General features: G+C 40.1%; 1 protein-coding gene across 1 annotated transcript in view; it reads right to left on the reverse strand.

Moving 5' to 3' along the window:
* Window positions 1-15,925, reverse strand: part of LOC117303805 (zinc finger SWIM domain-containing protein 8-like) — a 30,360-nt gene that overhangs the window by 9,008 nt on the left and 5,427 nt on the right. Inside the window, exons 3-10 of the mRNA XM_033788167.1 lie at window positions 7,112-7,256; window positions 6,345-6,439; window positions 5,171-5,451; window positions 4,680-4,882; window positions 4,372-4,573; window positions 2,199-3,311; window positions 1,607-1,747; window positions 330-503 (exon numbers count right to left, since the gene is read on the reverse strand). Coding sequence (XP_033644058.1) covers window positions 330-503; window positions 1,607-1,747; window positions 2,199-3,311; window positions 4,372-4,573; window positions 4,680-4,882; window positions 5,171-5,451; window positions 6,345-6,439; window positions 7,112-7,256 — 2,354 coding nt within the window. The remainder of the gene's footprint in view (window positions 1-329; window positions 504-1,606; window positions 1,748-2,198; window positions 3,312-4,371; window positions 4,574-4,679; window positions 4,883-5,170; window positions 5,452-6,344; window positions 6,440-7,111; window positions 7,257-15,925) is intronic.

The following is a 15,925-nucleotide window of genomic DNA, read 5'->3' on the forward strand; positions in this document are numbered from 1 at the left end:
ATGCAAAATGACGACTCGGGTAATTTTTCATTTTGTTTGTTTATACATTTAAAAGGAGCATAATCGTTGTTTTAATCCTGCAAAAACCCATGTTTATACCACTTTTGGTTCAAAAGTAGAAACACCAACAGAGATGTGAGAGAATAAAACTGAGATAAAGTGGTTTATAAATTGAGCTGTTTACCGAACATATTCAGCACATTTTCTTTGAATGCTAGTTTTAACCCCCGCTTGATGTCAGGCAGGAAGTAATCAATATATATAAAAAAAGTATTTTGGCAGTTAAATTATATTTCACTGGAAATTTAAATATTAACGATTCCTCATACCTCCAGAGCCTTTGTTGATGCTGGTTGCCTAGGCAACTCCAGTCCGAACATTCCTATTTTGAATGCTAGATGGTGACAGTCAGGCTGCTCCGATAGGACGCTGCAGAGGAATGAAGCTTTCGCTAGCGTCATCGTAGCTAACGTGCTCTGTAGATGTACATGCTTCTTACGCGCCTGTGTAACATCATCACAAAAAAAAGAAAAAGAATATCAACAAAATAATTTGCACAACTTTACCCGTGTGTGTAGCTGGACAACAGGGAAAATGTGCGTGTATATGTATTTTTACTTCTTTTGGCGCTTGCGCACTAAAAGCAAGTAGCTAGGCATAACATAAGTACGCTTACAAGAATAAGGTTACCTGCAGCCAAGCCACCATGTCACAAGTACAATTTGTGACTGGTATCCTGCTCATTTCTGCTTAGCAGAATATTTTTAAGCAATATTCTCTGTACGGAATAGCCACACCAGGCGTTTGTACAGTACTAAACAGATGCAGATGTAGCTTTAGGAAATTGGGCCCCAGGGTTTAAAGACAATGGACACTATTGGTAGAAGATCAGTCTTCTCACTTGGTGTATCTCAACATATGCATAAAATAACAAACCTGTGAAAATTTGATCATCGAAGTTGCGAGATATGAATGAAATAGAAAACACCCTTGTCACACGAAGTTGTGTTCTTTAATATGCTTGATTTCGATACCTCAAATTCTAAACTTGAGGTCTCGAAATCAAATTCGTGGAAAATTACTTCTGTCTCGAAAACTACGTCACTTCAGAGGGAGCCGTTTCTCACAATGTTTTATACTACCAACCTTTCCCTATTACTGGCTACCAAGTAATGTTTTATGCTAATAATTATTTTGAGTAATTACCAATAGTGTCCACTGCCTTTAAAGGCACTGGACACTAATGGAGAGCTGTTGATAATACCAAACATTGTGAGAAACGGCACCCTCTGAAGTTAACATAATTTTTGAGAAAGATGTAATTTCTCACTAAAATATTTGAATTGAATTTGAGACCTCAGCTGAGGTCTCGCATTCAAGCATCTGAAAGCACACAGCTCGTGCGACAAGGGTGTTTTTTCTTTCATTATTACCTCGGAACTTCGACAACCGATTGAGCTCAAATTTAAACAGGTTTATTATTTTATGCAGACGTTGAGATACACCAAGTGAGAAGACTGGTCTTTGACAATTACCAATAGTGTCCAGTGTCTTTAAGCAGCTCTATGAAATTGGGCCCCGGGGTTGAAGGAGAGGTTTGACTTACCCTGTTGGAGAGGTTACTGGGAGGAGGGTTATTCAGCTCAGGAGGGTTGTCCAGCATCTCTTCAGCGAGCTCTATTGCCAGCTTACAAGCATTCCTCGTGTAACCGTGGGCATGTAGAGCTTCCGCTCGGGAAAACATGATCTGTTCGGCAAAAGACATTGAGTTAGAATTAAGAAGCACTTCTAAGGAGGTAGAGCTCCCCTTTTGGTAGAAAAAAAAACACAAGACCACACAGCTTGTAGCTCAAAATGTTTACCAAGCCTGGGCGACGGGTGAAATTTACTACTCTACTAGTGACTAAAATCATTTAGATTATGAAAAATAATAGCGTGAAATGTCTAAAAGATTTAATTTTGTGGAAGCCCGGGCAAATGAGTAAAAACATTTAGATTACGATCATCAACAGCATGAAACCTCAAAGATGAACATTTTGCGGAAAGCCCCGGGAAAATGTGTTCACAATTTTAGAATATGAACAGTAGCAGCCTGAACTTTAAATATCAACATTTTGTAGGAGTTCAAGGACAAAAAAGTAAAAACTTGTAGACAATGAACAATAACATATGAAACGTCAATATAGTTTTAGCTTTACCTCAATCTTGTCTTCCATCCGTTTAATCCTAGAAAACGGGTTGGGAGCATCACTCTTCTTTTTGGGCGTCTGTTCTGACAGTTTCGCCTTGGTGTCGTAGAAATACACCTGGTACTCATCCCCGGAATGCCGAGCCTCGTCAACGTCACCCTTAACCTGCTGGTTGCCATGGGAACCAGCTTCGAGCGAGGAGTCCGAGTCTGGCAGCTGACCCTTCGGTGGGGTCTCCAGACTAACCTCTGCCGAGTCAACAGACTCATTGTGCTGTAAGTGTTTTACTTTGACTTTGCGTTTCCCGCCTGGTTTGGCGTCTCTACTTTGGGTTTCTAGGTGCGCACTGGGGTGGTGCACGGCACAAAGTTTGCTAGTCCTTGTTGCCCCTCCTTCAGCACCGATCTCCTTAGGACAGGTGCAGTCGATAGCCTGGAAATCAGAGTCTGTATCTTCTGATCGGCTGGAGCTCAGCACACGTTGGTCGTCTACTCCCGAACTACTGCTACTGACGATGGATTCAGAGGAACTTAACCTGTGTAGTTCATTGCTGGAACCCTTCTGCGGCTCCCTGGATGATTTGGAATCTACCTCTGCCACAGTGGGACAGGCCGCTTCCTCCGTCGTGATTGGTGGACCCGATTGGGAGGGCTTATTCTGTTGGGTGTGCGGGGGAGTCCTTTTACTGGCTCTGTATTTCATGGCCTCGTCCCGGTTGGCCTTTGGGTCAGTGTAAGTGACCCCTTCGATTTGGTAATCTTTCCAGTCCATGAGGCAAGCTCCAATCGCTGGTTTGAAACCGGTGAAAACCTCAATGTCGACACGACGAACATTTGTCACATTGCCGACGGTGTTGGCGAAATTTGGTCCTCTGCCCTTCCGCACTTTGTCGATGACCTGAAGATGCCATTTGCGAAGCTCGTCCTGAAGTTCTCCTCTTTCGGGCGGGGTGATCGCCGGATTGAGGGCTACGAGACGCCATAGAAACACAATCTCATCACACATGCTAGCACAGGCGTGCTGCGCAACTGCAGTGGTGCTGTTACTGTTGGCACGGTGACCGTGGTTACCGTGGTGAGAATGAAGGGCGGACGTTCCAGTGCTGAACCACCAAATGACGATCTGGAAGACAATTGGACAAATCAAAAGATTCAAAAGGTCAGTAAATATTCCTGTATAGAGAGGGCTGTAGCACTTTTTCCAAGAAATTAAATGATTAAAAATACAAGCAATTCTTTCGGAGGAAAAGAAATCCTCAAAATTCATGGGTTAGCAAAAGAAATCTGTCAAGAAGAGAACTACAATATATCAGACAAGCTCACAATCTACAACATCAATAGAACTAAAAACAGTCAGACAAGTTGTCGCTCTACAGAACCTACAGAACTACAAATATTGAGATAAATTGTCATTCTACAGTATCTGCAGAATTACTACAAGCATTGAAACAAGTTGTCATTCTATAATAGTCTCCAAGCTGTGAAACAAGTTATCATTCTATAGCGTCTGCAGAACTATCAATCTACAGTATCAATAGAACTACAAACAGCCAGACAAGTTGTCATTCTACAGAACTACATGCAATGAAATAAGTTGTTACTCTACAGTGCCTACAGAACTACAAACAAATTGTATTCCTAAAGTACCTAAAGAACTACAAGCAGTGAAACGAATTGTCATTCTAGAGTGTCTACAGAACTACAAACAAAATTGTTCATTCTACAGCACCTACAGTTCACATTAAAAGCAGTGAAACGACTTGTCATTCTACAGTGCCTACAGAACTCTGAGCAATGAAACAAATTGTCATTCTGCAGTGTCTACAGAACTCTGAGCAATGAAACAAATTGTCATTCTGCAGTGTCTACAGAACTCTGAGCAATGAAACAAATTGTCATTCTGCAGTGTCTACAAAACTCCAAGCATGAAACGACTTGTCATTTGACAGTGGCTACAGAACTTTAAATAAATTGTCATTCTACAGTGCCTACAGAACTTCAAGCAACGAAACAAGTAATCACTACAGTGCCTACAAACAAGCAGTGAAACAAGTTGTCATTCTACAGTGGCTAAAGAACTGCAAATAAACTACAGTGGCGCTTTGTATCCTTTGGCAAAAGGCGCGTTATAAATACGGTTATTATTATTATTTAAGAACTGCAAATAAACTCCATCACAGTACCTGGTCGCACAAGATACACTCCTCCGTCATGATTTTGAGCAGATTGACAGCGTTACTGTCCCTCCTGCGGCACATCTCTCGGACGATGGACAGAAGGTTCCAGATGCCCTCGGGTTCTCTCCCCCTCAGCGGCCTCAGAAGATTGGTCCACTCCGCTGCTGCCTGAGGTGCACTCGACGAAAGGTACAACGATGTCACGTCACTACAATCAGGGGGAAATTAATAGTAATAATAGACTCCTCTTTGGTTCTTCTTAATGTCGCTACAATTTGGTTAAATTTTGCATAATTCCAATTATTTGATCATACCTAAAAACGATGGGGGTTGGTCCTGTGAAGCGTATCAGAGTCTTCTTAATGTTCTCATGCATGACGGCATCATCCAGAAACCATCTCGTCTGCTCAGAGGCCGAGGGTCCGGCTGTAGGGTCGGGGGCTCCACATACCATGTTGATGGTGTTGGCTTGAGAGGAGAGCAACTCATCCAAGAGGCGTTGGGCTGTCGGTAGGATCTAGGAGGTCAAACAAGGTCAAGATTCTCATTGTCTTCATGTTTAAAGGCACTGGACACTATTGGTAATTACTCAAAATAATTGTTAGCATAAAAACTTACTACGGTGTCCAGTGTCTTTAATGTTCAAACCAAATATCCAACAAAAATAATTTACAACAACAAAGTTTTTAAGCCATGAAAAATAAACAGTAAGTAATTTAATTGAAAAACCTTGTTACTGGGCATAACTCCTGGAGATGAAACACACTTTAGAACAAATTCAAGTTGTTTTCAAATAAATTTTTACCTGACGAGGCAATTCACTGATCAAATACTGCGAGAACTTCTGCAATTGATCTCGATGGAGACGCGACAGCGACTCGGAGACCGGCGCCCTCAAGCAGACCTGGGTGGAATGGATGATGCGATACAGACACAGCGCAACGACATGACTGCACCACTTACTCGCCGAGGAGCACGTACAAGAGCAAGAGGAGATACGGCGACGATCAAAGGTGATTGCGACGTTGAAGGTACCCTGCTGTGTCATTCCCTGGGAGGGCACGACTGTCCCGCTCAGATGGAATCCTGTCAATGACAGACAACGACAGACAAGAGATAATATTGGTCACTTTCTTTGGGAATTGAGGGCTAGTTAAAAAACTTGCGGGCGACCCAAAATTGTTGACTCGTCTGGCGGGCGAGTGACATAAAAAAGTTAAGGGAAACCCCTGTGCACCCCAATGGACTACTCCAGAGTTCTCAAGTTTTATTACGTGGCAAGAGGACTGTCCCGCTCAGATGGAATCCTGTCAATGACAGACAACGACAGACAAGAGATAACATTGGTCACTTTCTTTGGGAATTGTGGGCTAGTTAAAAAACTTGTGGGCGACCCAAAATTGTTGTTGACTCGTCTGGCGGGCGAGTGACAAAAAAAGTTAAGGGAAACCCCTGTGCACCCCAATGGACTACTCCAGAGTTCTCTAGTTTTATTACGTGGCAAGAGGACCAAACCATAAAAGGTCCTGCAGGCTAGATTTTTCCCGAAGCTTTTATTTACCACGACACACCAAGACAACCATGGCAGACCATAACCTGCCATTTGAGGTCTTGTGAAAAATATTTCTGGTCCGAAAAAGTTCGGAGCCCTGTGACTACTCAGTCAGTTCATAGAGCAAGGAACCTTGAGAGCAAGGAACCTTGCTATATATGGCCAGTTTTACCCATTGCCAGGAATACCGGCAGTAGACCGCAAATGGGACACAATGGGCCGATTTCACAATGATCTAAGATTGATCGCTACTTCAAATCAATCGTAGTGGCTAAGTAAAACATGAAGTCACAATACAAATCACTATGGTGATACTGAAAATTTGTCTTGCGATGAATTTTATTGCTTTGTGAAATCAGCCCCAGGCCAGAAAACAAACCTGTTGAATAGATAATTCCTCATGAAACACCACTCTAATTCTTCCTACCTATTTGAAGAGCATCCTTGACGGCTTTACTCTTGACCATGTGCTCCCCCTTCTGGTATTCATCGGGGCTGCCATTGGCCAGACACGAATACAATCTGCATAAAGGAATATTCATGAGCTGTATTATAATCACTGAATGGCTGATAGATTATACAATGGTGCAAAACTAAGTTTATTACCCAGCAAACACAAGTCTGCATAAATTAACATATAAGATACTTTCAAGTAATCAGCATAAATATTGTCATTATTATTACTGCTGCCAACAAAGCCTTGACTAGGGCTCAATTTCCGAACGAGCTGTGACCGATCAAGGATGCATCCATCAATCTTAATTACTCTCCGCCAAGTTGGCCTCACATTACAAAACCACAATGGCCAAATTGACAACTCAACTTTATAGGGAGGGTTGCACCTTTAGAAATTACACATCAAATTAATGACCGTAAAAACAAAACAATTTTCATAAAGGAGAACAATTTTGTAAAGAACTCAGTCCGCGGTAGTGCAGTTGATAACGATCCTATGTATAAGCTGAAGTAGTAGTCCCATCTGATTTTCTATACCTTCCGCCCAGGTAGATAGGCAGGAGAGTTCTTTTGAGAACTGAGAAGTCTCTCTCTGTGGTAGTAGAAAATATAGCAAGACAGTTCTCTAAAGAACAAACTCTACCTGGCAAGTAGATACACACATGGTGATACAGACAAACCAACTATATAATTTTCACAAACATGTTCACAGACTATATGAACGAAGTTGAAACTTACCTGACGTCTTCTTCGTTCTCAGGGAAACTCCAGAAAGCGATTCTCAGCTGAAGATTCTCCGGTACAGGAGGGTACATTCGCTCCACAACCTCAAATGGAAAATGGAGGGCTACGGTCTTAGCAGCTAACTCTACCAATTGAATAACTGCATTGGAAAACAAAAATAAAACTAAGTCACTCATTTGTTTAAATAACTTTAGATTTGTTACTGATTCTTCTTTTTAAAGGCAGTGGACACTATTGGTAATTACTCAAAATATTTGTTTGCATAAAACCCTTCTTGGTGACGAGTAATGGGGAGAGGTTGATGGTATAAAACATTGTGAGAAACGGCTCCCTCTGAAGTGCCATAGTTTTCGAGAAAGAAGTAATTTTCCACGAATTTGATTTTGAGACCTCAGATTTAGAACTTGAGGTCTCGAAATCAACCATCTAAACGCACACAACTTCGTGTGACATGGGTGTTTTTTCTTTCGGTACTATCTCGCAAGTTCGATGACCGATTGAGCGCAAATTTTCACAGGTGGGTTATTTTATGCATATGTTGAGATCCACCAACTGTGAAGGCTAGTCTTTGACAATTACCAATAGTGTCCACTGCCTTTAACGTAGATTATTCTTTGGTATAATGGTGTGTGTGTGTTAGCACTGTATAGGGCCTACTCAGTCCTATGACGACTCAAGTGAAAAATCCACCCAGGTGGGATTCGAACCCACAAATCTCATCTGGGAATGTTCTGAATTTAAAACAGTGCTTTACACACATTGGTGTGCATTGGTAAAACTGATGCACATTTTAACATCTATTACCCAAGGTATACATGTTCTTCCTCTAGCTACCAAGCAATCTCGGTGGTCTCCGTAAGACATCTGCTCTACATATAGAGAGGCAAAGGTCTGTGGTTTGAATGCTACCCGAGTAACATGCCTCTTGATTTTTTCACATGACACAGAAAAATACTGAGTGTATGTATACAAAACACCATCAGTGCATGGGTAAAACCAAATAATTTTCTTTAGCCCAAAATGAACACATAAGATTTAAATAAAGAAATTTTGAAAATTATAGGTTTTGTAGCAATTTTGTTATCAAAGCATCAACTTTCCAAAGATATACAGGTCGGATGTTTTTTTATACATGTAGTAGGTAACATGCGGATGTATTTAAAATGAAACTATTTAAAAAAAATAATAGTTTAATCCATCGAAAAATAGTAAACAAATCAATCATATTGCGGTCTCACTTGCCCCCTAATCAAAAGAATCAAAGGGCGACAAAAAAACCCAAAAGTAGACAGCAAGTTAGCTTGTTATTGACCCAGTGCCACCAGCCTTGGGCTCCCAGACATGGCTGGCTGCCTGCATGGGAACAACTAAAACTCTAGCCTTGAACTCATCGTCGACAAGGTCGTTCCTGCAATAAATTCCCCACCCCAATCTCTCCCATTTCCACCACTGAAAACCACAAAACAGAAAATGTTCAGCCGAGAAAAGGCTTTTCCCTAAGACGGAACATTACTTCCAGTTGATTCAGTTTAAACATTGCCTCTTAAAGCCATTGATGTGTGACAATACATGTTGATTGCCCCCGCCCCCCCCCCCCCCCCTTACGCCATGTAAGAATCTCTGGAAAAAAAAAATTGCCAACATTAATCTTTGTTGTCTTTTTACCGAAGCATGACCAGTGACTTTGATGACATTTTCTTTGCTTCTAATTGAAAATTGACAAACAACACTTTACGTTCACTTTAAGGATTACTTTATATCAAATAATTTGGTGTTTTCCTATTTGGAATTATTCTTCCTGCGTGGAAATAAAGCCCTCCGGATTTTCAGCTATAAAACGCGACCATTTGTTTTAATGAAGTTTTCCAAAGTTAGTTTGATTGTAATTACACAGGATTTCAATCAGAAGTTTCAAAAACCAAAGGTTTACCGAGCGTTTATCTTCCCTTTAACAATCATTACTTATTCATGTTGTCTTTTCTTGCCACCTCCCTGGGATAAAAATGTGTCGCCACAGATCAGGAAACTGGGCTGATATCACATTTCCAGATCCAGCACTCACAGTAAAGTCTTCTTAAACCACCATAAAACAGGATACGATGGTTCAACACTGTACACGTTTGTGATTCTTCATTTTGACGTTTTTGAAAACGCCCCAACTATTGAGGGTTTGATATTTTATAGTTATTCTGCTTCCAATGGGAGACTTTTGGGGTCACCAGTAGGTGACTTATGAGGTAAAACCATTGTTTTCGAAAAAATGTGGGCATGCTCAAACAATCGAAATTGACGTGGCAATTGTCTGTCTGAAGTTCCCAATTCTCCAATTGTACAAACAAGCTTGCAAAGCCACATGCTTAATAGCACAGTTAACAAATCGTGCTTAGCAGATTCTAAACACATTGTTGTGACTGGTGCTCCGCCAATTCCTCCTTGGCATGATAATTTGCAAACAGATTCTTATCTCAATCAAACACGGATTAAGGGACCATGATTCATCAAAACACAATAGGATAACTACAACTTACACCAATGTTAACCCTTACTTACACCAATGCTAAACACTAAACACTGAACACTAAACACTAAACACTAAACACTGTATCCCTACTCAGTACTTTCACGAGATCAGTGAAAACAAATCCACAGGCAAATCACTCGGGTGGGATTTGAACCCACAACCTTTGCATTGCCAGAGCAGACGCCTTACCACTTTACCTTTTTGGTTGTTTATTTTTTTTCTTTACAGAACTCTGGAAAGTACCCAGTATTAACAGTGCTTATAAAGCCATTGGACACTTTCGGAACAGAACAAAAAATAAAAGTTCACAGATTTACAAATTAACTTACAGGGTTTACAGAAGGTAATGGTGAAATCTCTTAAAATGTTATTCCATGAAATGCTATACTTTTTGAGAAAACATTAAAACAATTATCAATTCTCGATATCGAGAATTACGGATTTATTTTAAACACATGTCATGACACGGCGAAACGTGGGGAAACAAGGGTGGGTTTTCCCGTTATTTTCTCCCGACTCCGATGACCGATTGAGCCTAAATTTTCACAGGTTTGTTATTTGATATAGAAGTTGCGGTACACAAAGTGTGGCCCTTGGACAATACTGTTCACCGAAAGTGTCCATAATCTTTAAGCACTGTATACTCCGTAATATCCTGAGATTTGTAAAAATCACTCGGGTGGGATTGGAACCCACAACCTTTGCATTTGCCAGAGCAAAATGTCTTACCACTAGACCTCTTTGCCTGTGGAACCTTTCGTCTTCACAGAACTCAGGAAAGTAAGTATAACAGTGCTTACTAATCGGTGTAAGGGTTAGAAAGCATTATGATAGGGGGCCTATCCTTCAACCCCGATGCAAAATTAACAGACCTATCAATCCGTGCGAATGACTTGTTTAATTTTAAAGAACACCACTTTGGCCATGAGGGGTGCATTTAGGAACCGCTTAGAACACAAACTTTCAAAGAATGCTTTTCAGGGTTGTTTTTAAAATGACGCAATTGTGGAAAAGAAAAGAAAGCTGATCACAGACCAGCTACAAGCCTGTGAAATGCAACTGATACAAAAGAAGGAAAGATTGTAAAGGTCAGCAAGAAATACATGCATCCAGACATTTGAAGGCCAGTGCTGTGAGGGTAATACACTTTCTGAAGACTAATTCCAAGGATATTTGTTCTTCTGCACCCAAGAAGCCAAGTAAGCAGTTTGAATGACCCCCACCCCTGCCCCAAGAACAAATTTTACAAGGTTGCTACTAGAGATTAAAGAGTCCATAAGTTCAGAGCGTGTCAGCGTGACCTCGGACATTTCAAAACATTGCTGGGAGCTCTCTCCCAGATTAAACTGTCACATTATATGGATTGTTGAGATCATGGGGGGGGGGCAGTCAATCCCTTTGTTGATGCCATCACAACAGATTTCAGGGGCATATTGCAGGTAAAGGTTGGACCAAGCTGTGAGCTGACCCAGAAAGCTAAATGACTGACAATGGAACAAACAGCTGACAAAAGAACAACACTGATCACCCCCTTGAACCAAAACAAAAAGGCTGTTAAAAAGACGATAAAGAACCCTTCTGAAAATAAAATGATTGTTTTGTTTGTTTTTTGTATTTCTTTGTCCAAGTGCAAAGGGCAGATCAAGAAGTGTGTCTCCATTTTAACAAGTTGTCAGGGATTGTACAATTATTATGTTGCCAGCTGTGTTTGTACAATCAATATTGACCCTAACCATTATAACATTTGTATTCTTTTATTTGTAAAGTGAAGTTTATTTATTCTATTTCATTTTTTATTTCTCTATTTACTTGGGGGGGGGGGGATCTTTTTGGTAATTGTCAAAGACCAGTATTCTCACTTGGTGTATCCCAACGTAAGCATTAAGTAACAAACCTGTGAACATTTCGGCAAGAAAATAATGAAAGAAAAAACACCCTTGTTATGTTACACAGCTTGAAGCCTCTCTTTTGATGTTTTAGTAAAAAACTATTTCTAACGTCTTGAAACAAGACTACAAATACACCCTCCGACATGCAGCATTCAGCTCCAGAACAAAGGCAGTCACTCGAGAATCACTTATTCTTGAAATAAGACTAAGACTAGAGGTAGAGTCTAAGAGGGAGAGTACGTTGTCTTGGCAGTAAAGGCACTGGACACTATTGGTAATAACTCAAAATAATTGTTAGCATAAAAACTTACTTGGTAACAAGCAATGGAGAGCTGTTGATAGTATAAAACATTGTGATAAACGGCTCCCTCTGAAGTACATGTAACGTAGTTTTCGAGAAAGAAGTAATTTTCTTTTAAAATATTAGAATTTGTGTTTGAGACTTTGGAATTAGATTTTGAGGTCCCGAAATCAAGCATCTGAAAGCACACAACCTCGCACTACAAGGGTGTTTTTTCTTCCATTATTATCTCGCAACTTCGACGACCAATAGAGTTAAAATTTTCACAGGTTTGTTATTTTGTGCATATGTTGAGATACACCTTGTGAGAAGACTGGTCTTTGACAATTACCAATAGGGTCCAGTGTCTTTAAGAGGGAGAGTATGTTGTCTTGGCATTAATCTCTCGGCTAGACACATGATGTCTCATAAATATTGAAGAAGTAAAATCGGACTCAACTTGCGGGGGATTCTGTCTGTATCTTGGTCAACCGATACATCACTTCCTTCCTCTCGCTAGCTCACAACTTTTTTTAGGAGCGACTGCTTGGTGCATCACACCAAAGCAAAGATCCAAAGTTAGTTGGAAAGGAAAAGAAACATGTCACGGTCATAACTTTAATTTAAAGGCACTGGGGTCGACTTCACAAAGAGTCCTAACTTAGGACTCACTAGTCTTAGGAGATATTCAAAAACGTATGGCTAGTCCTAAGTAAAGGACAAGTAACTCGTCCAAAGTCGAGACAAGACTAACTAGTTTTAACTCTTTGTGAAATCCACCCCTGGACACCTTTCGTAATTATGTCAAAGACGAGTATTCTCACTTGGTGTATCCAAACAAGAAATTTTTTACTCAATTGGGTCATCGAAGTTTCAAGAAAATAATGAAAGAAAAAATACCCTTGTTGCTAAGGTTTGTGTACTTTCAGATGCCTAAAAAAGGCTATAGGTCTGCTGAAGTCTTTTATTTTTGTAAGTGATGAGAATATACCTTTTTTTCAAAAACTACTTTACTTTAGAGGGAGCTTTTTCTCACAATGTTTTATACTATCAACAGCTCCACATTGCTCGTTTCCAATTAAGGTTTTTAGGCTAATAGTTATTTTGAATAATTATCAATAGTGTCCAGTGCCGTTAATCAAATTGACATCTAAGCATCGTACTTTTTAAGGGTGGAGTTATTTGCCAGCTGTTTGTATCGACTCATCAGTGGATCAACTTATTTTCAGCAATAATTCGGCCGAAATCAATCTGCATGAACAATTAAAGAGCACATGCAGGCCTGATACTTCACGAAGGCGATTGGGGGCAACGAAGGCGATAGCTTCCATGCCCTCTAGTCATTGTCTTGATGCCCTTGAAATGCTCTGACAGTAGAAATTTACAGTTTCCTCATCTAGGGTGCCCTTTACCAAGGAAAAAATGCCTTGGTGCCCTTAACCTTTTAAAAAAGAAGCATACAGGCCTGAGATCTCTAGCACACTGTCCACAAAATCAAATCTTGGAAGTGTTCCTTACACAAACCTGAAACTGTTAGGCCGCCAGTAATGGTATTTAAAAAAAATTATGAAAAAAATGGATGAAAAATAGATCACTATTATTCTTATGACTTGACAGAGTCGATTCTGAGCAGTGTCAATCACCCAATTAGATGACCATGGACACAAATTAACCATTAACAAAGAGTATCTCATAACCGCAGAAACTATGGTTACCAGCTACATTCTTACTAAAATGATACTGTCAGTTACTGGTTCCCTGCTAGATATTCTGGTGATATACACCAACGAGGAATCTGAGAGATAAAGTAACGCCATTATGGCCTACACGATAGACCCTCTTCCTTAAATAGCACCACGCGTCCATTGTGTGTGCACATCAGGTCTTATAAACCCAAAGACGAGGGAGGCCCTTACCCCAGTTAGCATTTTTATAACGTTAAAACTCGGCCCAATTTCTATATCACGTATTGCATAAAACCCTTCTAAAAACACAGAAAACTGGTACCCAGCCAGAATTCCACAAGGTTTACATTGCTGCAACTGGTGCCCAACTCAAATTTTGCATAGTGAAGATACAGTAGACATGTCCTAGCAGTATTTTCTGCTCTACATGTATGAATTTGGGCTATTGTTTATGGCATTTTTAAAAGTCAAATCATCAAAATTGGATCATCTTTACATTAGGTCATAAAGGGTGTTTACTGAAATAGCATTATCATGTGGGGGGGGGGGACCACACATATTTCAATGTGCACTTGCAAAACAATACCCTCTTTCTATAACTAGACTTGTCCACAACTCTATCTACTACATGTGTACATTGTACACATAGGTGATAAAGGCACAAGTGTTGAAATCTGAAAAAATCTATTCTACTTTCAACACAACAATGTACACGATAAAGATATATTTATCTGTAAAACTCTTAGGAGCGACTTGTTGAATATAAATTGTTGTGCACTTTGCACGATGTAGGGTAGCTCAGGATCAGAGTCTGAACTACTACCCTGGGCCAGAGGTTAAACCACAAACACTCTGGGGGTACAGTGGGTCCATATTAAACCAAAACATGTTATCAACACTATTGGTAATCATTGTCAAAGACCAGTATTCTCACTTAGTGTATCTCAACATATGCATAAAATAACAAACCTGTGAAAATTTGGTCATCGAAGTTGCGACATAATAGTGAAAGAAAAAAACACCCTTGTCACACGAAGTGGTGTGCTTTTAGATGGTTGATTTCAAGACGTCAAATTCTAAAACTGAGGTCTTCGAAATCAAATTTGTGGAAAGTTACTTCCTTCTCTAAAACTATGTGACTTCAGAGGGAGCCGTTTCTCACAATTTTTAATCCTACATGTACCAACCTCTCCCCGTTACTCGCCATTAAGTAATGTTTTATGCTAATAATTATTTTGAGTAATTACCAATAGTGTCCACTGCCTTTAAAATGAAAAAAAAAAAAAAAAAAAAAAATCTTTGTTTGAGACTAGTTAGACCATTCAACATAGGTTACACTATGATCAATACACACTGTACATTCACTCTCAAGAATGTTTTGTTTAATCTTTTCTCTGGAGTTGCGTTTCAAGCCATCACTTTACTCCACCCCCATTGCAGACAGAACCACACCATGACCAGCGACATGTCTATCAAAAGTGGAGCTCTGAAAATGTCCAGTCCCTTTCCCACCCCCCCCCCCCAATTTGTATACCACTTTCTTGCTTGTTTCATGGTTCTACTAATAATAACAGTAATATTCAGTTTTTATATAGCGCTTTTTCACACCCGAAGGGCGTCCAAACGCACTTCAAATTATTACCCCTGGTTGCTGGGCCTTAAATCATTCCTTAAACCATCTCAGTTCACCAAATAATGCGCTACTCGGCTCAATCAATCAAAACAACCTACTCTGCCCTCACATGTACCTATTTTATCCCTAGGTGGAGAGAAGCAGGACATAAAAAAAGTGTCAAGACCGGGATTCGAACCCACACTGCTTGGAGTTCAGTGCTCTTATCCGCTCGGCCACGACACCCTATTATAAACATTCTTCCTCTTCAGTTTCAGGAGAAACTTTGAGTCGACCCAGTGAAGCTGCACTGCATATTTGATGGATCAAAAAAAAATCATAAATAATGAATAAACTCAATAAATATCTCATTCAGATACTTCTAAGTTCTAACTACAGTTTAGTCATTAAATTTAGTGATTCAATTTACTTTCCTTTCTGCATTTACCTGACTAACACCACTACCTACCACTTACTCATGGTCTTGAGATTACATTTAATGATTCCTCATCTTCTCACCAGGAGAAATGTCTTTTATTAGTCATGAAAGACTCTCTTCCTGAATAAGCCATTTTCCAAGAAACCTGACCACATCTCAGAATGTCTTAATTCAGTTGCATACAGATCATAATGCTGTCAGTGAGTAAACAACTTGGATTAGAATCACACTACCCCCCCACCCCCGCCCCCCCTCTCTTTTCTTGGTAACTTCAGATTACCATTCACACATAATCCCAAGGACATTGGATGTGCTTATGACATGTTAACAGGTAGGCCTAACCATGGAGGTAGAATGGCCTAACCCTTGCTTAATACTTGCA

The sequence above is a fragment of the Asterias rubens genome, chromosome 20 (assembly GCF_902459465.1).
Source record: "Asterias rubens chromosome 20, eAstRub1.3, whole genome shotgun sequence".
In the NCBI taxonomy this organism is placed as follows: Eukaryota; Metazoa; Echinodermata; class Asteroidea; order Forcipulatida; family Asteriidae; genus Asterias; species Asterias rubens.